Source organism: Dendrobates tinctorius, unplaced genomic scaffold (genome assembly GCF_039654945.1).
Source record: "Dendrobates tinctorius isolate UK_male_01 unplaced genomic scaffold, ASM3965494v1 ptg000145l, whole genome shotgun sequence".
Taxonomy (NCBI): Eukaryota; Metazoa; Chordata; class Amphibia; order Anura; family Dendrobatidae; genus Dendrobates; species Dendrobates tinctorius.
In genome coordinates, this window is record NW_027361812.1 from 11,211,014 (window position 1) to 11,236,871 (window position 25,858).

General features: G+C 42.3%; 1 protein-coding gene across 7 annotated transcripts in view; it reads right to left on the minus strand.

The window, feature by feature from the left end:
• Window positions 1-347: 347 nt before the first annotated feature.
• Window positions 348-25,858, minus strand: part of RARG (retinoic acid receptor gamma) — a 243,148-nt gene continuing 217,637 nt past the window's right edge. For 5 of the 7 annotated variants that reach the window (XM_073546182.1, XM_073546183.1, XM_073546189.1 and 2 more), the window contains 8 exons: window positions 24,716-24,864; window positions 22,234-22,375; window positions 21,658-21,675; window positions 7,563-7,726; window positions 5,536-5,712; window positions 4,676-4,880; window positions 3,297-3,455; window positions 348-1,182 (listed from right to left, as the gene is read on the minus strand). In XM_073546182.1, coding sequence (XP_073402283.1) covers window positions 992-1,182; window positions 3,297-3,455; window positions 4,676-4,880; window positions 5,536-5,712; window positions 7,563-7,726; window positions 21,658-21,675; window positions 22,234-22,375; window positions 24,716-24,864 — 1,205 coding nt within the window. In that variant the 3' untranslated portion in view covers window positions 348-991. The remainder of the gene's footprint in view (window positions 1,183-3,296; window positions 3,456-4,675; window positions 4,881-5,535; window positions 5,713-7,562; window positions 7,727-21,657; window positions 21,676-22,233; window positions 22,376-24,715; window positions 24,865-25,858) is intronic. The other 2 variants (XM_073546184.1, XM_073546186.1) reach the window with 1 other exon arrangement.

Consider the following 25,858-nt stretch of genomic DNA (forward strand, 5'->3'; position numbering starts at 1 on the left):
CTAGGAGATTGATCTGAGTGTCATTACCATAATCAATCAAATTCTCATGGATGAGAGAACCTATGCTCATGCGACCCTGCCCTAATTCAACACAATGCACCCTTCAGATGTGTCATTTCATTTATGGCATGAACATAAATGCCTGTGGCGTAAGCTGAATCTTCAGCAGGGCCCACAATTATTCTTTAGTAAAACTGGTCTTTTTATGTGAGCTGTAGGGACATTTTGGAACCCCTCTGGGCTCCAGGGCCCATGCGCAACGGCAAAACCTGCATTCCCTATAGTGACACCCCTGATAGATCCCACATATACTGAAATGAAAGTTACACGTCGGTCCACACCAGCAATGTCATTGTAAAGTATAACAGGCTTTATTTGTAGTCATATGACCTCGTTCAGCCGATGAAAAAAATAAAAGCATAAAAACATCGCAATAGCAAATATATTTAATGACGCACATACATATATGTAAATATGTGTGCTTGTATATATATGTATATGCATATGTACAAACGCAGACCAATGTGCTTCTGACACTTCAAGGAAAGTTATTGTGCTGACACCGCTGATCTCTTCAGCTGAGCGTCCTGTCTCATAGTCCCTTTAGCAGAGGATAATTGGTCATTAAAATCTTTGGCAAAATACTGAGTGGAGAGGGCTCCTTAAAATAATCCAGTTCAAGTTGGGGCATCAAAAGCTCCTGCACATATTGCTTATTATGGGGGTTACATTGCTGTGCCCATATTTAAGTTATTTCTATGACGTTGCCCCTTGGGTGTTGTATTGCTGTTTATGAAGTCCCATTCCAGTCCTCTCAGAGAGTAAGGCTTTGTTGCATCAGTAAATAAGAGCAGAATTGAGCACGACACAAGGCTTATAGCCATGCTTATGGCTGACCCCAGAATGCCTCATATATCAGGGAGTGAAGCCATCTCGGCTCTTTGGAGAAGTCCAAGAGGAAGAACGTTCCTCCCCTTATGTGCTTGGATGGCTAAGGAGTCTTGGAACCACTGCTATCTTCCTCTGTAGGGCTGCCTTCGCTGCTTTCACTGGAAGAAGGTTCACTGGGTTTAGGGGTTTCAGCGCCATCCTCAAAGGCTTCTGGATTTTCCAGCATCTCACGAATCAGTGGAGGCATAGGTCCTGGGATCTCCATTTTCAACGTGATTGCCCGCTCTGCACCTGTAGTAAGGACAATGAAACAATTATGTTAGCTAATGAATGAGTAGCGCTAATCGTACAAGTCACTTTTACATTTTAATATTTGACAAAGATCAGATTTCCTCGCAAGTATGCTTTAGTAAATACTCTTAGGCCAAGTTCACTTGTTTCGGATTCATCACGGATCTCTGGTGCAGATTTGTCATTGCATATACACAGTAATTTATGGGACAATACAAGCAAATGGGTTTTTCAAAATCCCAGTCACACTTTATGGAAAAAATCAGTATGAAAGTGAAAGCACGGTGCAAATTTCCAATCTGCAGTATGCGCATCATTATGCAGAGTTTCATTGCGGAGGTCGCATCTCCTTCAGCACTGTACTTTTCAGACTTGGTGAATATATTGCACAGCTATCAGTTCTGATGAAGGCCCAATTATTAGGACCAAAACGTTAATTACTTGGATTGCTATTAAAAAGAAAAATTGTCTCATTCACTGTAATTTTGAGTGCAGAGTCTTTCACTTGCTAGTATATAGATTGGAATGTCACTTGAGTATCTTATCCTAGAACCAAGGAGTGCCGTATACTTCTACAGCTCATCGCGGCTTTCATCCTCTTCAATTCTTGCAAATGGAGGAGTGAGAAATCAGCAGCTACATTTGTATCGAAATCTGCTTGTGTTACTTGCAGATTTTTAATACTAGAGGATAGGACCATTCAGATTGGGTACACATTGTTGCGGTGGAATGGCCTTTACACTTTTTTGATCAAAAACAGTGTTTGCTAAGTACCCTATGTTATTTACATGTACGATTACTAATTACCGTATATACTCGAGTATAAGCCGACCCGAGTATAAGCCGAGGCACCTAATTTTGCCACGGAAAACTGGGTAAGCTTATTGACTCGAGTATAAGCCGGGTATGCATTGTCACCTCTTCCCTGTCCTGGTATGTGTGGCTCCCCCTGCTATATGCATGTCTCCTCCGACCTCCCCCAGTTGTATGCATGGCTCCTCCGTCCCCCCCCCCCCAGCCGAGGGGGGGGGGGGGCTTTTGGGCGTTTTCAGCACAAAAAATGTGCTGAAAATCTCGGCTTATACATAAGTATATACGGTACCTACTGCCCGGTATAAGCTCATTTTGTTTCAATCTTTTGTTTTGTCTGTTAAATGGCCACAGTATAAACATGCTCTTAAAAGTTGCATGTATACCAACATATGCTCCAGCTCATTTCTTTAGTTTTGCTGTTGTTTTTTTGTACTTTGTACAAACAGGGGCATGGCTCCTTTTTTTGAGCTTGGCACTTCATTTATATAACTTCTCATGGCCAGGTGGCTGGCCAGTCAGACCCTGGTCCTGCCCTGTCCCCATCTACATTGAGGTCGTCTGTCACTAGGTGAGGTTTTAATACTAGAGGATAGGACCATCCCGATTGAAGTACACCTTGTCAGGGTGGAATGGCCTTTACACTTTTTTTATGAAAAACATTGTTTATTCAGTGCCCTCTGTTACTTCGATGTACTATTACTATTTACTTACAGCAATGTATATGTTCATTTTGTTTCTATCTTAGGTTTTGCCTGTTAAATGGCCACAATGTGAGCATTCTTTTATACGATGCATTTATGCCAACTTATGCTCCAGCTCATTTCCTTGGTTTTACTAGTGGATTTAGTTGCAAAGAACATGAGAATATAGCCTTATTCTCCATGAAATAACAATACTACAGCCTCCTCCTTTTTTTAAAACACTCTACATTGTGCCACTCCTGTTGAAATTTAGGAATAAATTGACAACTGGGTGTTACCACCACCACCACCACCACTATGTCAAAGGGGTGTGACCAAGCATTACCTGACACAGGCATGCACTGAATGGACAGTGTCTGAATATGTAGGTACGCCCTACGGAATAATAGACTAATGGTACAATGAGGAGTTAGAAGAAATGAGGCTCTAGAAGAGTTAAATTGTGGGGAATCTTTATTTTTACTAAAACAGACATGTCATTTCTGCAATTGTTATAATAAGATAATCATATCCAATAACGATATGGCGTCTGGCTGTCACCTAGGGAATTAGAAATGGTTATACATAGTACATGGTATTATCAGAGAATTATTTTATTACCTTTGGTGCTGATTCCTCTCAAATCTGTGATCTTCATAAGCATGCGAGGGAACATGTATGGCTTGTTGGGTCTTCGTCTTCGAGCGTAAAATTTAAGGGCTTCCAGTAATGGCTCCTGGAGCTTTTCTACCTTTTCTGGCTCTTCCAAGTCCATCCGATCTATGGTGAGCAATGCGTATGCAAGACTTAATACCATGGTATTGTAAAAACATTACAGAAAGTAGCCCTATCAGTTTCTTTTCCTTTTTAGTTGAGCATGAATACATGGAGCATGATTAGCATATTGACTGGGCATTTCGCATGATAAGTGGATACATTAATATGCTATATAGCCTAATAAGCATGTGAATAACCCAAACCACAGGGCATCTTCTAGGCTATGGAAGAGTCACATCCTGTTAGAGAGATGGCATTTCATCATGTAGAGCTAGCTATACACATCAGATGGCTGATCAATCGGCTGATGCGCTCTACTAATTCCACCATTCCCAGGAACACTTGACTGAGCGCTCCTGTGTTCAATATCAGAGAAAGAACTCTGGCAGCGGCTTAGCTCAGTGTCACACAAAAAGAGTGACCATTTAAAATCAACCGGCCGAACCCTTCTCTACCCCGACATCATCTGTCGGGGAAGCGTCGGTAGGTCCCCCTATACACATTAGAAGGGCAGCACGGTGGCTCAGTGGTTAGTACTGTTGCTTTTCAGCACTGGGGTCCTGGGTTCAAATCCCACCAAGGACAACATCTGCAAGGAGTTTGTCAGTTCTCCCCGTGTTTGCTTGGGTTTTCTCCGGTTTCCTCCCACAATCCAAAGACATACTGATTGTGAGCCCCATTGGGGACAGTGATGATAATGTCTGTACAGCGCTGCGGATCATGATAGCGCTATACAAGCAAAGCCCAATAATGGTGAGGCAATTCCACAGAAATCTGTGAGTTTTGCTGACTTGTATGTAATGTGTATGGGGGTCTCTAAACCATTGGTGTAAATGTTGTGTACCAGATTTCTAGAAAAAAATTAAAGTGGCCTATAGGAGTCTTAAATGAACAAAACTGCTCCAAAATGTTAGAGCAAAATATTGGTGTCAAGTAAGCCAACACCCCAAAAGGTGGCACAAGGAAAAGGAAAATGTCAGATGGTATGTGTACAGGACGTCTTTTTGAGGCAGATTCTTGGAACCCACCTGAAAAAGAACTACGAATAAGAGCCAAAGAGAATTAATGTTAAAACGACTTGCGTGCACATGTTACGTTTTGTATCACTTTTTTTTAACCCCTTCAGGCTTTGATAGTCATAGGAAGTGAACCGAAAAGTCTCCAGGCCACTATCTTATAAATTAGATTACAAAAAAAAAAAACTCTCAATGTTTGAGTAATACCTCCACAGATTAGGCAGATGGCGCTCAAGAGTCCTGTTTCTGTGTCATCCATTTCCAACGGGAGCAACTGACCGGCAAAGGCAAAAACCAAGTCTGTGAGAGGACCAAAACCGGCATTGTGCATCTGAGTCCGGTTCAAGGTCAAACCATCTGAAAAAGTCATGGTGTCTTGTTCGGGAGTGTATCGCGTGCAAATTCGCAGCATCTGGAAGAATTGAGAAAAAAAAAAATATTTTTTGGCTATGTATTATGGAACATGCTTGTAACGTAGGAGTGGGGCAGTTATATAAGGAAGAGACGGTCTTGAATAGTGAGATGTCGGGGGTCAGATATATAAAATAATTTTTTGAAGGCAAAGAGGTTTTTTATATTTTAAGACGTGCAGAAATTCCCAGAATTTCAGTGATGTCACATAAGACCATGTAATGTTTGCTCAGTGATTACATCTCATACATAAAAGATCTGAAAGTAAAACTGTACTATGAACACTCCAACAATAAACTAGATGCGTAACTTTATTTATTTTTTTATGCATGGACATGAGTCATGGATTTGCAGATTCTATGGACTTTCTCATGCCGATTCAGCAATTATACACTCATAGCGAATACAAAAAGTCTAATAAAACTCGCAGTCAAGAAAATGACTGAGACCAGTGCTGTGGCGGTGTCTGTATCTGTGCCATGCCAATCATCTGATGCTGTGTGGTGAGCCTCAGTGGTGTGAATGCTTGGGCAGGAAGTGATATACTGTGTGACAAGCGATGCAGGTTAAGCAGTCACTACAGGAATGGAAACTTCAAACTATTTTTGCAGTAGGGCAGCAGTAATAAGTATGTCATGTTCAACAGCATTACTCACCAGGATGTCAAGGCAAGCGGCTTTCAATAAGGTTATTTGGTCGGCGATGGTCAAGGTGGTAAAGCCGGGCAAGCGTTTGGCAAACTCCACTATCTTGATGATGCATTTGGTGGCAAGTTCACTGAATTTATCCCATAGGCCAAGATCTAGTTGCACTCTTTGGTCAGCGCTGGAATTCTGCAAAAAAATATAAGACTGTTACCAAAACGGACCAACCAAAATAAGAGAACATAGGCCCCGACTTATCAAACAGTTTCACATCAGTAATCTGCTGTAAAGTTGCAAACTATTTGTGCAGTTCAGACTTTTTAAAAAATTAGCAGAGTTGAGCGAGGAGGTGGTCCACTGTGGGGAGGGCAGTGGCCCAGTGTGGGAAAGGCAGGGCCCCAGTGTGGGGAGGGCAGTGGCCCAGTGTGGGAAGGGCAGGGGCCCAGTGTGGGAAGGGCAGGGCCCCAGTGTGGGGAGGGCAGTGGCCCAGTGTGGGAAGGGCAGGGGCCCAGTGTGGGAAGGGCAGGGGCCCAGTGTGGGAAGGGCAGTGGCCCAGTGTAGGAAGGGCAGGGGCCCAGTGTGGGGAGGGCAGGGGCCCAGTGTGGGGAGGGCAGTGGCCCAGTGTGGGAAGGGCAGGGCCCCAGTGTGGGGAGGGCAGTGGCCCAGTGTGGGGAGGGCAGTGGCCCAGTGTGGGGAGGGCAGTGGCCCAGTGTGGGAAGGGCAGGGCCCCAGTGTGGGGAGGGCAGTGGCCCAGTGTGGGGAGGGCAGTGGCCCAGTGTGGGGAGGGCAGTGGCCCAGTGTGGGAAGGGCAGGGCCCCAGTGTGGGGAGGGCAGTGGCCCAGTGTGGGAAGGGCAGGGGCCCAGTGTGGGGAGGGCAGTGGCCCAGTGTGGGAAGGGCAGGGGCCCAGTGTGGGGAGGGCAGTGGCCCAGTGTGGGAAGGGCAGGGCCCCAGTGTGGGGAGGGCAGTGGCCCAGTGTGGGAAGGGCAGGGCCCCAGTGTGGGGAGGGCAGGGCCCCAGTGTGGGGAGGGCAGGGGCCCAGTGTGGGAAGGGCAGGGGCCCAGTGTGGGGAGGGCAGTGGCCCAGTGTGGGGAAGGCAGTAATCCAGTGTGGGGAGGGCAGTAATTCAGTGTGGGGTTGGCAGTGACTCAGTGTGGGGAGGCAGGGGCCGAGTGTGGGGAGGCAGGGGCCCAGTGTGGGGAGGGCAGTGGCCCAGTGTGGGGAGGCAGGGGCCCAGTGTGGGGAGGGCAGGGGCCGAGTGTGGGGAGGGCAGAGGTCCAGTGTGGGGAGGGCATTCTCACAGTGTTGGGAGGGCAGGGGCTCAGTGTGGGAAAGGCAGTGGCCCAGTGTGGGGAGGGCATTCTCTCAGTGTGGGGAGGGCTGTGGCCCAGTGTGGGGAGGGCAGCGGCCCAGTGTGGGGAGGGCAGCGGCCCAGTGTGGGGAGGGCAGCGGACCAGTGTGGGGAGGGCAGGGGCTCAGTGTGGGGAGGGCAGGGGCTCAGTGTGGGGAGGGCAGGGGCTCAGTGTGGGAAGGGCAGGGGCCCAGAGTGGGAAGGGCAGGGGCCCAGAGTGGGTAGGGCAGTGACCCAGTGTGTGGAGGGCAGTGACCCCAGTATGTGGAAGGCAAGAGCCCAGTGTAGTTAATTTGTCAGTGGCTGTAGCGGTGATCCGTGTTATAGCCAAGATGTCACCTCTACAGCCAAAATACAGAGATCCAATGCCTGGTCTGGTCTTTAGTCTAGTCTGGCTCTACCCCTGGCCAGCTCTTCCCAGCACCACTATAGGTGACTCACAAGTCTCTGGCTCGAGTCTACATTGGGAGAGACCTGTTAAATACCTACAGCAGTGATGGAAACAGATTTGGACTAGACTGGTCTGCGGCTACGATCTCTGGCTGGATCTCTAAAGTATATTTTCTCTCAAATGCCAGAATAAAATATACCTGGCTGCAATCCTTTAGATGGTCACTGATTGATGCTACCTGTGGTTTGATAGGTTCCCTTGAAGCACTTCAGTATCTCACATCTTCCTCCATCTCTTACCGTAGTGTATTTGCCAAGCTGGCAGAGAGAAGGGAAGGTTTCCTGATGAGCTTTGCTGACTTTCTGGATAAGTTCTTCCATCTCGGGAGGCATCTCGTAGTTGTCTGGTACCACCACCTCTTCTTTTACTTCTTTCTTTTTCTTGTTCCTGTCATTTCGCACAGCTGTAGAAAACATAATAGACCATTGATAAGAATATATGGAAGAACTCGTGTCTCTTTTTCATGTCTTTGAACAATCTATAGATTGCAAGTCTCTATACAGTCCTGTGCAAATGTTTGTCTTTGGTTGGTCATATTACTATCAATTGTAAAGAGGTTAATTAGATAAATGAGTATATATATAATACTGGACAGACTGCAAAAAAATATGACAACAAAAAACTTTTTCATAAGTACCAGAGCAGATCCAGTGATATTCACTGTATGGACAAAAGTATTGGGACACACATCTTAATCAAGGAATTCAGGTTTTTTGTTCAGTCCCATTACCACAGTTGTATAATGTCTGGCCCTGAGCCATGCCACCGACCCTTAATAATACTTGTGAGGAATGAGTTGTTGTCAAGAGATCACTGATAGCAGCGCTGTCCTGTAATGGGACCGATCTGACAAGTCAGTTCGGGACTCTTCTTTCTTCCTAAATATTCACCGTTCAACTATGAGTGATATCAGTGAAAAGTGAAAGTGCAAAACTCCAGCCATGAAGAAGAAACCAAGTAAAGTCACAGAAAAGTCACTAACACTGATGACTCTATAACTTAAGGCTCCAAACCTCCTATGACATTAATATTAGCACAAAAACTGTGCTCCAGAAGCTTCATGACACAGATTTTCATGGCTGAGCAGCTGCATGTAAGCCTTACATCACCAAGCACAATGTCAAGTGTCAGAGTGTTGTAAATCCCAATGCCACTGGCATCTGAAGCAGTGGAAATGTGTTCTGTAGAGTGATGTATCACACTTCTCTATCTGACATCTGGTGGACAAGTCTGAGTTTGGTGAATGCCAGGAGAACATTTCCCACCTGACTGCATTGTGACATATGTAATGTTTGGTGCAGGATGGATAGTACTATGGGTTTGTTTTCAGGGCTCGGTCTTAGCCCTTTAGTTAAATTGAAGGGAAATCGTAATTTTTCAGTATGTAAGACATTTTGGATAATTGTAGCTTCCACTTTGTGGGAACAGTTTGGCGAAGACCCTTTTCTGTTCCAGAATGACTGCGCCCCAGTGCATAAAGTAAGGTCCATAAAGATATGGTTAGGTAGTTTGGAATGGAAGAACTTGACTGTCCTACACTGAGCCTTGTCCTCAACCCCATCAGGCATCTTTGGGATGAACTAGAATGGAGATTGCAAACTAGGACCGCTCCTCCAACATCAGTGTCTGACCTCAGTAATACTCTTTATTATTATTATTATTTATAGTTTATCAATTTATATAAAAGTGTATTATCAGGACACTGCGGTAGCTGACAACATCAGTAATAGCTGAAGTCCTTTTTAAAGGATCATCACAATTAATCTCTGGTCATGGGAGTGACTAGCCGATATGGGAAAAGTCTCCTAATCTTGTGTCTGCTGTCTGAGTTCCCTTACAAAATACCTCCCGACCTGAACTTTAACCCTGTAATGTGACCTCTGTCCCTGCCTGCAGGTGGTAAGTTTGAAGCACTACGGGGGACAGAGATGGATGACCTCTCGCTCCTTTTAAATCCCTTGCCTCTTCTTCATTTTTACTGTCATATATCTTACTAAAAACCAACATCTGTATACATTACCGAGAGGCAAGACAAACTAAGCATTTGTTTTCACTGAGGCTAAGACAAGTTAGTAAATCACATTAGATAGAATATTGGAGGCCAGCGCTCTATTACTGTAGAAAGGTCAGTAACCTTTCAGTCAGAACACTTAAATCTGGGCCGTCATGTTAAGACATTGGGAGTATGAATGGTAGGATATAGTAAAGGGGTACTCGGCATCTGTAGAAAACTAGCAAAATAAATGACGAGATGTCCTCAAATTGGGCAATATATCTTCTACGTAGGCGAATCTACTGGGCGAGCGGTGTGACCAAGATTGCACAATTTCAACATATCACGTGTTCACTTCAACTAACCTAGAATAAAAGTGGCAAAATAACTATCCAGCTTCATCATCAGTGATGGAAAAATTGTCAAAATCTGATATTTTTATAGACTGGTCCACCTCTATTAATGGAAATAAATCTATAGTCAAATATATGAATAGAATCATGTGAAAGAATGTCAGCCCCCCCCCCCCCCCCGCAATAAAGGAATACATAAAGGGGGGGTCCCATGGCCTTACGGGCCGTAATAATATTTATTGTTTTAATTTTAATAAAAAATAAAAAATGGGTTAAAAGTGGGCTGGGCGCCCTCAGTATGGTTTGTGGAGAAGGGCATATCTGGTTTCTGACTGGTTTCCTTGGCGACGTTTTAACGGGCCAGGATTGGCTGGAGAAATTTGGCGGTTTTTCTGTGTTTATAAAAAGCCCTGCACTGGCAGTTTTTACCTCAGACAACATTTTCCTGAAGAAAGAAGATTGCCCCTCCCTCCCTCCCTAATTTTCAGATTATCTGTCCTGATGTTTTATTGTGGGAAAATCGCCCGTTAAGGGGCGGATTGTTTCTCTGGTATGGTAATATTGGATAATTTTATGGAATTATTTATTTAACGGTTTGGTTATTTATTTATTATTGACCCAAAATAAACTCACGGCCACTTTTCTTCCATTATTAAAGTGTGTGGTGTCATTTATTTACTGATATCGGTCCTGTAGGGCCATGTAAGAATATTCTCAGGGTTCTATGTTTAAAAACTAGTAATAAAAAAACTGAAGGGTCGGGGCTTCATGGCGCCATGTGTCGCACGACACTGAAATTGTCGCTACAGAATCCAACATTGGATGTAATTATTCCAATGATGTTGCAGTACGACCTGCGACTGTGACACAGGGTTGCAAATATTTCCAAATGTGTCGATGGTCGCATACGACACACTTGTCGTAGATTTCCATGGGAGTCACAAGAGACATGCAACTTGTGTGCGACTTATCTGCAACTTATCCATATCAGAAGAGTTTTTGTCAAGATTCTCCGTGCTGCTGGATGGTGGAAAGATGTCAGTCCAAGATGTGATTTAACAAATTAATAGTGGTTTTTATTCATTTCTGCGCACATCTTCTTCAGGAAGGGGTAGACCACATGTTATTATCTGTAACTTGACTGTTTTATTCACATTAAAATCAAAGCTCTAAAACCCTATAATACTCATAAGGCGTAAAAGTTTTTTTTACACCTGTAACATGGCTACGGTTCTCTCCAGGCCACTGCTACATGACAGTGCCAGAAAACTGAATAATATCACATTACAAACCCAGGGGTACCGCAACTGCGACAAGCAAGTCCACAAAAAAATCCAAAGAGACGGTACTTCTTACGACTTGCTTGTCGTAGCCGCAGTACCCTCATGGGTCGCTATGTGGCCCCATTCAGTTGTTTAGCGCTCCTATGTAGCAGCGGCACAGAGAGCATGGTCGTACCACAAGTGTCGTGGCCAGAATCATTCTGTAGCCCCAGCCTTAGGCCATGTTCACATGTTCAATATTTGGTGAGTTTTTTTACCTCAGTGGAACAAACGGAGGAAAAGTATGATAGAAACACGTCCCCACTTCTGTATTTATCACCCAATCCTAGTTTTGGCTTACAAATACTGAGGTAAAATACTGACCAAATACTGAACGTGTGAACATGGCCTTATTCTAACTTCCAGAATAGTTAGAATAATTAGTTGTCAGACAGGAAGGGAAGGACTACAATATGTACTATTTTCTTTGATTGATGCGCACCATTACCTTTTTTAATCCTGTAAATGCAGAAACCTGAATTAACTGCCTTTCCTGTATATATTATATTTGTACATGCAATAAATTGTAAGTCGTTTTAAACTACGGCAGAATATGTAAAATAATATTTGCAGTCACTTATTAATATTCTCTAATTGATCAATACTAAACATAGTAAAATATAATTTTTGTTTCCCGGCCCAGAGCCCACTTGACGCTCTCCTTACTACTGTACATGTCCCCGCGTTACTCTCTCTCTCACCCTACTCCCTTGTGCCCTGACTTTCCTCACACATTTCCTTGTGAACTTCCTATTCACCTCGGGATAAAGTGTGCGGGACCCTAACAACAGGAAGCCAGGCGCCGGAAACCCACTTATAGCACGAGAAGGGCACAAAAACTGCGCAGGGAGAAGATGGAGAGAGAGAGGGAACATAGGGAGAAAAAGCCGGAGCTTACCACAAGCCGAGACAGGGAGCAGGACGAGGGCTAAGTAACACACATTTCACTGAATAAAAAAAATCAAAAAGACCAAACTGAAAAGAGTTAAATGAGAGATAATAGATGCACAAAAAGTGAAACAGGAAAAAAAATAGGAAAAGAGTAAGCAGTGATAAAGACTTGGCTGTACAAGCAATAACGATAAAATATCAAGAGGACATACAGGAGATATACTATAGTATTACTGGATCCATGACCACCATTATATGTTAGATTTCTCCAAGCCATGTACTATGAGGTATTATTATGACAAAGTAAAACATTCTATTGAAAATCAGATGAGAACTAAGGAAGAGAGAAAATTAAATCTGACTTGGTGGCTCAGTGGTTAGCAATGTAGCCTTGCAACACTGGGTTCAAATCCCACCAAGGAGAACATCTACAAGGAGTTTGAATGTTCTCCCCGTGTTTGTGTGGCTTTCATTTGATGTCTCAAAGACATACTGAACCCCAATGTGGATAATGACTGTCAAGCGCCACTGAGTAAGTAGGCACTGGCAAATAAAAAGGGAACTTGTCACCATGAAAATGTCATCTAATCTGTAGGCACCTTGTTATAGAGCAGGAGAAGCTGAGAAGATTGATATATACCGTAGTTTTGTGGAAAAAGACTCAGTATAACCTGTGATTTAATCATTTAAATCTCTTCTTCTTCCGGGATTTTCGATCCAGTGGGCGGTCCTATCAGTGACTGACAGCTATAACTGTATTCACTCTTATACAAATAAAGCTGTCAGTCACTGTTAGGACCGCCCACTGGATCAAAAATCCCAGAAAGTATAATGTCTGTGTGGGTGGGGACATTAGATATTCTGGCTTTTGCACTAAAGTATTAAAGATTTCCAAAATATTGCCAAGTTGACGTATTTAATGCAACAGTAATTGCCACAGTTATGTTCTGGACATCTGTAAGCAGGGTTTTACTAAGAGTCAATAAAAAATCCTTTTAGTGGCGCTCAGAGTATATAGTGCTGCAAAATTGGACAAAAAACCACTATTTTGTCAAATTAATCAAAGAAAATTAAAATAAAATAATTTCGCGCACAAAGACCTCACTGTACTATAGAATTAAGGTAGATTTATTCAGATAAAAAACTATAAAAATATAATATAAAAAATACCCACAACTCACCAAAAAAAGCTTTAAAAAGGGTTTGTAAATTAATTAGAATCATAAAAAACAAATGCTATTATAGGAAAAATCCTCTGAACATGCTACTTAGAGGCCAATATGATAAATATTCCAGTCAAGAAAACAAAAACCTCTACAATACTAATAAAAATACAGGGATGTATTGTAAAATTATTGCAAATTGCTCAACATACATGTGTGCTTAGAAAATCTCATTAAGAAAAGAAATCCCAATAATAGGCATGTAAAATAGATACAGCGCTGTATCTCAAAAATGCTGACAATATTTTCGGATAAAAAACCTTAAAAAAGGGAATCCAAATATATATGTATCACACCACCTGAAGTTATATTTAAAACGTCATCCAACCATAAAAAATTCCTAGGAGTAAACAAATACTGGTTGAGAAGAAGATGGCAGATTGATTGCAATCACATGGAGATTGCCCCGGGCCGGTGGCAATATCTCCTGTCAAATAATTAGTTCAAATCAATTTTATATACTAAAAGTACCTTGAAAGTCCCAGAGAAAATCCAAAAACTAAAGCCAGCTATTAGCAAGCAGCTACAGTACGCGTGGTCTGTACTTGCGGCTCCGTTATGTGCGGATGAAGGAAAGCGTTCTTTCCGAAACGCGTTGGATGTTTTTTGGTCCTTTCTGCAACCCGTACTTTATTCAGCCAGCGGCAAGCTCTAGTCACGTGACCATCCGTGGTATGCTAGGTCCGGCTTCTATTTACCTAATAGCAGATCTGCAGCTGCTAACTTAGATGACAGGGACCTTCTTTACAACTAACCGGCGTAAGTATCTCCGATTTTCTACAGAGATATGTGCCGCACCGCTCTCTAGCATCAGTGTTTTACTTTGGACCGCAGTTGAACACGGGACATCAGCGTCACGCCAGGTCCTGCTCTCTTTATCTTAGAGAGCGGAGACGCCACAGATTACGGAGACGTGGCACTATATAGCCTGAGCGCGGCTGAACACGTGATATTGGTGTCACGCCAGGTCCTGCTTTCTCCATCTTAGAGAACGGAGACGCCGCACATAACGGAGCCGCAAGTACAGACCACGCGTACCGTAGCTGCTTGCTAATAGCTGGCTTTAGCTTTTGGATTTTCTGCCCGGCCGGGGCAATCTCCAAGTGATTGCAATCAATCTGCCATCTTCTTCTCAACCAGTATTTGTTTACTCCTAGGAATTTTTTATGGTTGGATGACGTTTTAAATATAACTTCAAGTGGTGTGATACATATATATTTGGATTCCATTTTTTAGGTTTTTTATCCGAAAATATTGTCAGCATTTTTGAGATACAGCGCTGTATCTATTTTACATGCCTATTATTGGGATTTCTTTTCTTAATGAGATTTTCTAGGCACACATGTATGTTGAGCAATTTGCAATAATTTTACAATACATCCCTGTATTTTTATTAGTATTGTAGAGTTTTTTGTTTTCTTGACTGGGTTTTACTAAGAGTTTAGCTAACGGGGTTGGCCCCATGCCCCTGACCTGGAGGGGCCCACCCGGAGCTACGCTACCCTTAATTGTTATGCACGTTGATACAGTTAAGCTCTGCGGCAGAGCAGGGAGAAATGGTGTACCTGCACTACTGCTCTCCGTCTTGATTCTGCAAGTCATATTAGACCTTCGGCCTACAGAACGATAGGTCCAGGTCAGAGCAAAGCAATGACGTCATCGCGATACACCACGCACGGGACGCCAGAATCCTGTCACCGCATCGGACTGTCTGGGACGTGCCACTGTCTACAGGATTCGATGGGTTTAGGTGACTATATGTTGTTTATTTTTTATTTTAAGATTGTATGGTTATGTGCTTGTTTATGGGGGGCTACTAAGGGGACCATAATAGCTTTGTGGGAGTTAATAAGGGGGCCACAATAACAGTGTGGGTGCTACTAAGGGGGCCATAATTAGTTAGGAGGCTGATAAAGGTGCCATAAGTGTGGGAGCTACCAAGGTTTCCATAATAGTGAAGGGGCTACTAAGGAGGCCATAATAACAGCGAGGGGGCTAATAAGGAGGTCAGAATAACAGTGAGGGGGCTACTAAGAGGCCAGAATAACAGTGAGGGGGCTACTATGGATGTAATAATAACAGTAAGGCAGCAACTAGGGAGGCCATAATAACAGTGAGGGGGGCTACTAAGGGGGTCATGGTAACAGTTTCGGGGCTACTAAGGGAGCCATAATAACAGTGTGAGGGCTACTAAGGGGGCTTTAATACAGCATGGGGGCTATTAAGGGGGCCCTCACACATAGTACGGGTTACTCTGGGGACCAAAATACAGCATAGGGGCTACTAATGATACTGCGTATGGACTACTAAGGGGGACGATCATACAGCCTGGTGGCTTCTAAAAGGCACATAGAAGGGTGGAAAACAACCAGAAAACAAATGCTATAATATCACTGTATCAGGTACACAGGAATACTCAAAACAATTTGATCAAAACCACAAAAAAGAGTACAAAGACCTGTATAGAATGTCAAAAAGTACCAAATTTTATTAATATTACATCATAAAAAATGTTATTAGGACTAGAGTTGAGCGACTTTAGTCGGATTGGGTTTCATGAAACAAAATTTGTTGCAGATGAAACTGGTCTGACAAGGGCAAAAAAAAAGTCGGAGTTTCGTCCGAAACCCGACCCCAATGCAAGTCAATGGGAAATAAAAGTCGGCATTGAGTGGATGAATGTCATCCGCTCAATGTCGACTTTTATTTCCCACTGACTTGCATTGGGGTCGGGTTTCGGACGAAACTCCGACTTTTTTTTTGCCCTAGTCGGACCAGTTTCATCTGAAACGAATTTTGTTTCATGAAACCAGATCCGACTAAAGTCGCTCAACTCTAATTAGGACAACACATTGTTCAAAAATAACACATTATTCAAAAATAAAAAGGACATGAACAGTGGCAATGTGGTATATATAGTTCATATAGGGACTGGGTATAGACAAATCCAAATTAGATTGTCTATAAATATTGCACAAAATTTTGTCCCAGTTCTTATATGGCCACTTAAAATAGGAGACTAACCTATATAAATGTATGCGTTGTTGGTGACCACCTATAAATAGTGATCACCAACAACGTATAAATTTATATAGGTTAGTCTCCTATTTTAAGTGGCCATATAAGAACTGGGACAAAATTTTGTGCAATATTTATAGACAATCTAATTTGGATTTGTCTATACCCAGTCCCTATATGAACTATATATACCACATTGCCACTGTTCATGTCCTTTTTATTTTTGAATAATGTGTTATTTTTGAACAATGTGTTGTCCTAATAACATTTTTTATGATGTAATATTAATAAAATTTGGTACTTTTTGACATTCTATACAGATCTTTGTACTCTTTTTTGTGGTTTTGAACATAGAAGGGTGGAGTAGTCAATTCACTGGGAAATGAGGTGTATGGGCCTATTGATGACATCACCAACAGGAACAAGAAAAGTGAAGTCTGGGGGAAAGAAAGAGAGAAAAGAGGAGCCCCCTCGCTGTATTATGGTCCCTTTTAGTAGTTCCCACATTGTATCATGGCCCCCTTAGTAGCTACTACATTGTAGGAGGCCTAGTTAGTAGCCCCCACTCTGTTTGAGGGCCCACCTCACCTAGTAGACCCTCCACTGAATCATGGCCCTTTTAGTAGCCCAACACTCTTGTGTGGATATAATACAACATCAGGAATTTATTGTTTGCTATGATTAAGAGCACGCACTGTGCTCAAAATGCGTAAGAAGAATTCCTTTTTTCCTTGTTTTGGATTTCCTTCCATGACAAATAAAATTGCCATACTTTTTATCCATGCAAGAGTGCCGAGCTACTAAAGGGGCCAATGGTACGGTGTTGGGGATACTAGGTGGGCCTTCATACGGAGTGGGGGGGCTACTAAAAGGGATATGATACAACACTGAGGCTACTAAGTGGGCCTTCCAAAACAGTGGGGGATGCAAATGGGGCACTCCTACAAAGTTGGGACTACTAGTGGGGCTATCATACAGAGTGAGAGCTATTAAGGGGTACATCATACAAAGTGGTGACTACTAAGGAAATCCTGTAGTAGGCATCATACTGTTTATAGTGGAGCTGTATGGACATCATACCGTATAGAGATGAGCTGTATGGACATCATACTTTGTATTGGTGGCTTTGGGGGTATCATACTATTTATAAGGAATCTGTGGGGACATCATGCTGTGTATAGAAGAACTGTACAGGGGAAGCCTCAAGGGATGTTACTAATGTAGAGTGGACACTTTTTTTATAGGGGCACTTAGGGTATTGTGATGGTCAAAGTGGCTCACAGGGGACATTGTTACTTTTCAGTGGCAAAATGTGGGCACTGTATTCTAGGGCACTTGCACAGGGCATTAATATATTCTAGAGGTCTGTTTTACCATCTAGTGGGCACAAAAGAGGAGTTTTATTTGTAAAGGGCACAGTGGTGGGCATTATTATATAGGGCAGTAGTTGATACACATATAGCAGCAGCGCCTCAGCATTGGGTTGAGGAGTTTGTGCAGGTTGGGGATAGATGGGACAGTGCTGGAGATGTGTCTTTGCTGTAATCTCTGAAGCCAAGTCCTGGCTGGAGAAGTTGTCATGTCAATCTGTGCCAGGTGGAAAAGACTAGAAAAGTGCAAGACTCCATCAGAAAGAACGTCAGCTGTAAGTCACGATCTGTAATTGTACTGTAATCTCTTATATGTTCTGCTGCACTGGTATCTACCACTATATAGTCACTGTATGTCAGTAATATCAGTGTTGGACTTTGTATAGTGATTTATTTTCAATAGCAGCCTAGTCATCTGCTGAGGTTCCCCTATACCCATTATTAGAGGGTGCCACCATAGTTGTCATCGGGGCTACCTTGTTAGGGGTCCACTTAGAAGTTTTGTTCACCTCCACCCCTCCGGAGCGGAATTCCTAGCTACGCCTCTGGGTTGTACCATAAAATGAGTGTCTGCTGCAAAGGAAGTGTAGTATGATGCAATTACTGTAATTGACAGGTTATGTTCTCTACAATGACCAAATGAGAGACAACCCCTGTAAGGATGTTATATAGAGGAAATAAAACCCCTGTGTGCCTCTGTATAAACACACAGACACACAGAGGTACAGCATGAGCTCATAGTAGACTACTAGGATTGAAGCTGCTGCACTAGAGTGTCAATTCCTAGAAGAAAATAAATTAAGAAAGCAACATTCTCCCAAAACTATTTTCTCAGAAGTGCAGGCCTGTATATTGGCTATTTAAATGTAGTTTTAGATAATATTGTTTGCAGTTATCTCATCTACAAGGCAACGTAAAAAAAAAAGCCTACTTATACAAGTGAATAATCAGGAGTCTGCAGTTAGCTCCATATGAGGTTTGTTAACTATATGCCGGAGGTCCAATCAACAACCAGAATTGGGTGAGATCATTCTACTTTTTTTTCCTATGAACCTTTAAGGCCAGGTTCACATTGCGTTAACACAGCCCGTTCAATGCATAGCGTTGACGGGTTGCGTTAACGCTATAGCATAACGCGATATGCGTTATGCTATACCGCTAGCGCAGATGCTGCAGCCCGCGTCCGAGGCTCCGTCACTGAATGACGGCACATCGCGAACGCATGCCGCTTTATGGCATTCCTCGCGATGCGGACGACAATGGATGGCAATGGCAGCGTTAACGGACAGCGTTAAACCATGTTATGCCGTGGTGTAACGCAGTCCATCTAACGGACTGCCAAAACGCAATGTGAACATGGCCTAATACATTACTGGGACCTAATTGGCAATGTGTCAGTGACACTGGCACAAATATAGGCTTGTTATACCTAATTAGATCGGTTTACCACAACAGCCAGTGGTACTGGCATAGGTAGCACGTGACAGACCATTCGTGGCCTGACCGAGCTGACTTGGTTTTTTGCAGGTCTTTGAGGATTCTGATATCCATGTATGTTGTATTCTTGATTTTTAATAAATTATTAAAGGGTGGCAATGTAGATCAAAACGAGTAGAGAGCCAGCATTCACAAGGTTAAAGCGTTTCTGGCCAGTCAGACCTTTGACTGGCCTGAAATGCGTAAAAATTGTGGAATATTTAACTTTTTTGTGTTATATCTCATGTCTATTAAGAAGAAAAATAAAATAACAAATGATGTTATAACCTTCTAGATGCTTGCTCATTATTGGTTTTGGTGAACGTTGATAGCACAAGCTGCCGTGCAATCCTTTACACACGTTGAGCTGACAATTACTCTTTTCTTTCGGCAGGCTGACAATCATCTGACATGTAAAATACTCAATAAAATCAGTGTTCTCGGCAGCAAATTGACCTGTGTAAACAAGAGATATGGGCAGCAAGGTGGCTCGGTGGTTAGCACTGTTGCAGTGCTGGGGTCCTGGGTTCAAATCCCACCAAGGACAACATCTGCAAGAAGTTTCCTCTGAGTTCTCCGATTTCCTTCCACACCTCAAAGATAGGGAGTTTAGCTTGTGAGACCCAAAGGGGACAGCAATGATAATGTACAGTGGGTGCGGAAAGTATTCAGACCCTTTTAAATTTTTCACTCTTTGTTTCATTGCAGCCATTTGGTAAATTCAAAAAAGATATTTTTTTTTCTCATTAATGTACACTCTGCACCCCATCTTGACTAAAAAAAAAGAAATGTAGGAAATTTTTGCAAATTTATTAAAAAAGAAAAACTGAACTATCACATGGTCCTAAGTATTCAGACCCTTTGCTCAGTATTGAGTAGAAGCACCCTTTTAAACTAGTACAGCCATGAGTCTTCTTGGGAATGATGCAAAAAGTATTTTACACCTGGATTTGGAGATCCTCTGCCATTCTTCCTTGCAGATCCTCTCCAGTTCCGTCAGGTTGGATGGTGAACGTTGGTGGACATCCATTTTCAAGTCTCTCCAGAGATGCTCAATTGGGTTTAGGTCAGGGCTCTTGCTGGGCCAGTCAAGAATGGTCACAGAGTTGTTCTGAAGCCACTCTTTTGTTATTTTAGCTGTTGGTTAGGGTCATTGTCGTGTTGAAAGGTGAACCTTCGGCCAAGTCTGAGGTCCAGAGGACTCTAGAAGAGATTTTCATCCAGGATATCAATGTACTTGGCCATGTTTCCTTCAATGGCAACCAGTCGTCCTGTCCCTGCAGCTGAAAAACACCCCCATAGCATGATGCTGCCACCACGTTTCACTGTTGGGATTGTATTAGGCAGGTGATGAGCAGTGCCTGGTTTTCTCCACACATACCACTTAGAATTATCACCAAAAAGTTCTATCTTCGTCTCATCAGACCAGAGAATCTTATTTCTCATAGACTGGAAGTCCTTCATGTGTTTTTTAGCAAATTCTATGCAGGCTTTCATATGTCTGGCACTGAGGAGAGGCTTCTGTCGGGCCACTCTGCCATAAAAGCGTGAATGGTGGAGGGCTGCAGTGATAGTTGACTTTGTGGAACTTACTCCCTACTGCATCTCAGCCACAGTGATCTTGGTGTTCTTCTTTACCTCTCTGACCAAGGCTCTTCTCCCACGATTGCTCAGTTTGGCTGGATGGCCAGCTCTAAGGAGACATCTGGTGTTCCCAAACTTCTAAGGATTATGGAGGGTACTCTGCAATTATGAACCTTGATTACTGCAGAAATTCATTGCAAACCTTGGCCAGATCTGTGCCTTGCCACAATTCTGTCTCTGAGCTCCTTGGCCAGTTCCTTTGACCTCATGATTCTCATTTGGTCTGACATGCACTGTGAGCTGTGAGGTCTTATATAGACAGGTGTGTGCCTTTACAAATCAAGTCCTATCAGTTTAATCAAATACAGCTGGACTCCAATGAAGGAGTAGAACCATCTCACAGAGGATCAGAAGGAAATGGACAGCATGTGACTTAAATATGAGTGTCTGGGCAAAGGGTCTGAATACTTATAACCATGTGATATTTCAGTTTTTCTTTTTTAATACATTTGCAAAAATTTCGACATTTCTGGCTTTTTTCAGTCAAGATGGGGTGCAGAGTGTTCATTAATGAGAAAAAAAGGACTTTTTTGAATTTACCAAATGGCTGCAATGAAACAAAGTGTGAAAAATGTCACGGGGTCTGAATACTTTCCATACTCACTGTATGTAAAGCCCTGCGGAATAGGATGTCGCTATATAAGGAAAGCACAATAAATAAATGTGCTGCCAATAACATGATACTGTAAAGGGGACAGCGATTGCTCTGTCCCTATCAGTGTTTCGTCAACCTACGTAAACAGGCCAATAAATGACCACCGATCAGTATTTATATAGCCATTCTGCAGTCACCTAAAGAACTGGATTGGCCTGTATAAATGGGTCATATGTCACACTACCAATTATATCTAAGCATCCCTATAGGACATAATAAAAAGCACAAAAATAAATTAAAATCCAGAAAAATAAGTCACACTATCAGTTATACCTCTAAGCATCACTAGAGGACATAATAAAAAGTACAGTAATAAAATAAAATCCAGAAAAATTGCAAATTGTAATAATCTCATCACTTTTATTATGCACTTGGATTTTAACACTTACCGTCTAAAAAAACCCCCACTGTGAATAAAAAAAATAATAAAGTAAAATATAATGAAATGAATAATAGATGTAACAATAATATATGACAAATATCAGGTCAATGCCACGGGTCTCGCATCAGATAGCTCAAACAGATTGTATAAAATGTCAATTCAAAGGAAATAAATCTGGAGAAGACTTGACATGACCTACACAATGGAGTCCACTTCATGCAATGTCTATGTCAATAAACAGGACCTGCTAAATAGGCTGAGATTGCGCCGTTTTCTTTTAATCTTTCCCCTATGGAATTACGGAATAAAGGCTTTCACACTTTGATGATGGGAGTTGGGATCGCCTGTTACTTGAGTATATGTTTACCCTTCAGGAATTCAGAATCGAGGAGCCTGTCTGGGTAAAGAATCTATTTAGATGAGCACCCGAGGGACAAAATGAGGTGCTGGGATTATAAGGAATGCAGAAAACATAGCATTAACTGTGTCAGACCCGGGTGTGAAAGCCGTAACCCTCTTCTAATGGAATTACCAGTTTTCTTTTTACACCCTGCATACTATTGAACATTTTATAATAACTCACCTTCTTTCGACATCCCGACCTGAAAGCATTTTTGTAGTCGGCAAAATTGGCAGCGATTTCGTGTCACCTTATTGATCTGGCAGTTCTTATCACGATGACAAGTGTACACCATGTTCTTCTGTATGCTGCGACGGAAGAACCCCTGCCAGACAGAGGGAAGGATGTGAGGTGAACGAATGGGGTGAGTGTAAAGACAAAAGGAGTGAAGAAAAGAGCATAATGAGACGGGAGTGATTTATATAAGAACAAGTGTGTGGGAGACTGATACAGTTAGCTGCAAGGACACAAGGGTAGAGATAGCGACCAATGGAATGAGATACTGCGCACATTTGACACTAAATTACAAAAGAATGAACTACAAGATCATTGCAGAGGAGGTTAGGAACTATGAAAACAAAGCGGGACATCGCTCACTATTGATCACAAGAAAAAAATGTTCTGAAAAAATAGTGGAATGTTTCCTTTCTAAATATGAAGCAGCCCCCTTTTCCAGCAGAACTGTTTGAACACGTACCACCCTCTGTGGTGCAGGGAATGGAGCAAATACTGAGCTGAAATCATTGATTATTCTAAATAGACACAGATGATGAATGCGTGATGGCATGGGGAGAGGGAGACAAATGAGCCAGGGGAAAGCAAAACTCTAACAGATGGAGATACTGAGACAATGACAAAGGAAGAGAGGGATGAAACAGAGTTAGTCAGATAAAAGTGTCAGAAATTACTTCAAGAAAAACCAAGGTCTACTCGCTACCTTGACATGATGAAAATTGCCATTATCAAACTTATAATTTGCCACACCTTAGACACCTGATGTCCCCACAAACATACATGTTTGTCAGAGTAAGTTGCTGTCAGCCACCTCTGGCATTGGCCTATCTCTAATGAGAAAAAGGACTGGACACTGTAATTTAACAAACCTCATCCTTCTAATTCCCAACTTAATCTGTCAGAGGAGGGCGATACATCTTAGGTTAAGACCTCATTTGCAAGTCAGCTATCTTTGCCAACTCCCCAATACACATGGCCCCATTAGATGATGGGATTAGAATCCGACAAATTTGATTTTGGACTGCGTAGATGTCTGGCAGTGGCTCTCATAGAGAAGACAGGAACACTTGGCATAGCGAGTACTCTTGTGGATGGAAGAGTTGGGAGAGAAAACTTCTTTTTGAATGATCGACTGAATCATCGGTGGCCAACAGCAAGCTAACATTTATGGGTTAAATTTAGAGAATCCAATGGACTCAAGACAAGTTCAACCAATTCTATTCTTGTTTTGATGTTATAAGTTGCATTTGACTACAGCTGGAGTAATCCCTTGGCAAATATTTGCATAATATATTTCCATAATGTTCTTTTTGGTTCTTCAAGTTCTCCTCTGGATAAAATGGCCATACACATAAGGTACCCATCTTATGTCTCCTAATCCTACTAAACACATGCAAGGTTGGCTTGGCCAAGCATGCATGTATTCTGAATAGTGAGAAGAGAATAAATAATCTACTGCCAGACTCCACCAGTGGAGTCTTATCTCTTAATGGAACAAAAGGATTGAACAGAGTAGTCAGGAGGTTGCCATATACAGAAGATAGTTGGTCCTTCTGAAACTGGCATTTGTATGCACAGTTTAAAGAGACTGGAAGTATATCAATCTGATGAAATTGATGCTTGATTAACTCTATTTTGCATTCATATAGAACATTAATGAATGTTTTTGCCCAATAATAACACTGAAACCTTTGCTTAAATTCCAGCCAGGAGCTTCACAAACATGAACATTCTATGTTCTACACATGTCTATGTGTTATATCTATCTACGTCCCATACACAACAAAGGTTCTGCCGATTGTTTAGCCGGCAGCTATCTAGATCGTCTTTTCCATACACAGGGACTCTGCTGAGTAATCCTGTGTTCTCTATAGTAGAGCCACTGTCAAACATCTCAAAAAGTAACTTATCTCTTAGAGAACAAAAGGATCGGCAGTCCGATATCAGAAATGTTGGCTCTTTATCTTCCAAATATTGGAGGGTTAGGAAGCCTCTTTACACAATAGATTATAGGTCAAGCCTATCGGTATCAGCATATTTTGGACACTAGTCTAACATGTATGGGGACCTTTAGACATCATGCATACTCTATCACTACCTCAGTATTCCTTATAGAGGAGTAGTAGGAACTCTGTGTGACTCTACTCAGCTCAGAAGTACAAAGGTGTCCACTTGAAGCAAACCTCCTAACAGAGGCTACCTCAGTTTTACAAGTGCTTTATCTTTCTCGATGTGCAGTGTAGAAATTAACCATTACAATCTGGTAGTCTGAGGAACAATATAAAATGACTAATGACTGAAATTTCTGATGGTCACTCATAAATTAAATGTGGGTTCTTTCATAACAAACAGTATCTATGGGCTTAAGGGTTACTTCCACACATGGCTGATGATTGGAGAACCATGCACATCATGGACTATGGTCTCTTACCTTGCATCCTTCGCAGGAGCTAACCCCGTAGTGATATCCAGAAGACTTATCATTGCACACGAAACAAGGCTTGTAAACACGTGGAGGTGGGGGAGGTGAAGGAGAACTTGGCACCATCTCCTCTGAGCTGGTACTTTGTGTTTCTACAGCTGTGTACAAATAAGAAACAACAAGGTGGTTAAAAAATAAAATCCAAAACATTTAATACAAATCAATTTACACATGTGCCATAATTGTGGCGGTGCCTGGTACTACAGTGAATATCTTTGGCTATTTATACCTCAGGCATAGCCTTGAACCTTTTCTTCTTTCCTTTGGCTTCACAAAAGTTATTTTTGTAGAAACACTGCTCTACTTTTAGAAGTCAAGGCTATAAGGTCAGAAGCCACACATAAACATTGTATTGTGTTCATACATAGCCATCACCAACATCTTCAATATGAATGTCTTACAAGGATGTAACGACATGTAAGTCAACACTAAGGTGTGAACAGAATTTAAAACGTAACCTTTATTACTAATTAACGTTAAAAATCATAAAGTTCAATACATCCATTTGAATATATATAAGATCACAGCTGTAATCCACTATATCCCAATTTATGCTATGTGGTATGAAAATAATATAAAATCTTAGGTTAAATTCCCGACCATGATCCCTAAGGATATGCGTTTCACCAGTATACCGGCTTTTTCTAAGGGCTCTTACTGGTGGTGTACACCCATGTGAATAGAGGTTCAATGTGACATAATAACTTTATAAATGTAAGTCAACATTAAGTAACAGTGCAGTGCCGATCTCTGAGATCAAAGCTTATGCATTATGAGCTACATGTATACATTTCCATAAGCCTTAAGGTCCATGAATGCTCGTCTCACCATAGTCACGAGTTCTAAAGTCTAGGGTGCCAACCACTGATCTAGTGAGCAAAATGCTCATTCACTGGGTGAAATGATCTTTTGCTTTGCACAAAATATCATTTTTCTCGGCAGCGCATTGTCCTGTGCTGCCAAGAACAATGGCAACCTGTAAGCACTGAACGATCTCTAGCTGATCATTGTAAGTGATCGACAAAGTTTAGTTCCACCGGTTGGGTAATGTAGACGGACCTTAAGAGTGAAGTGAGTGACGTTATTTTCTCG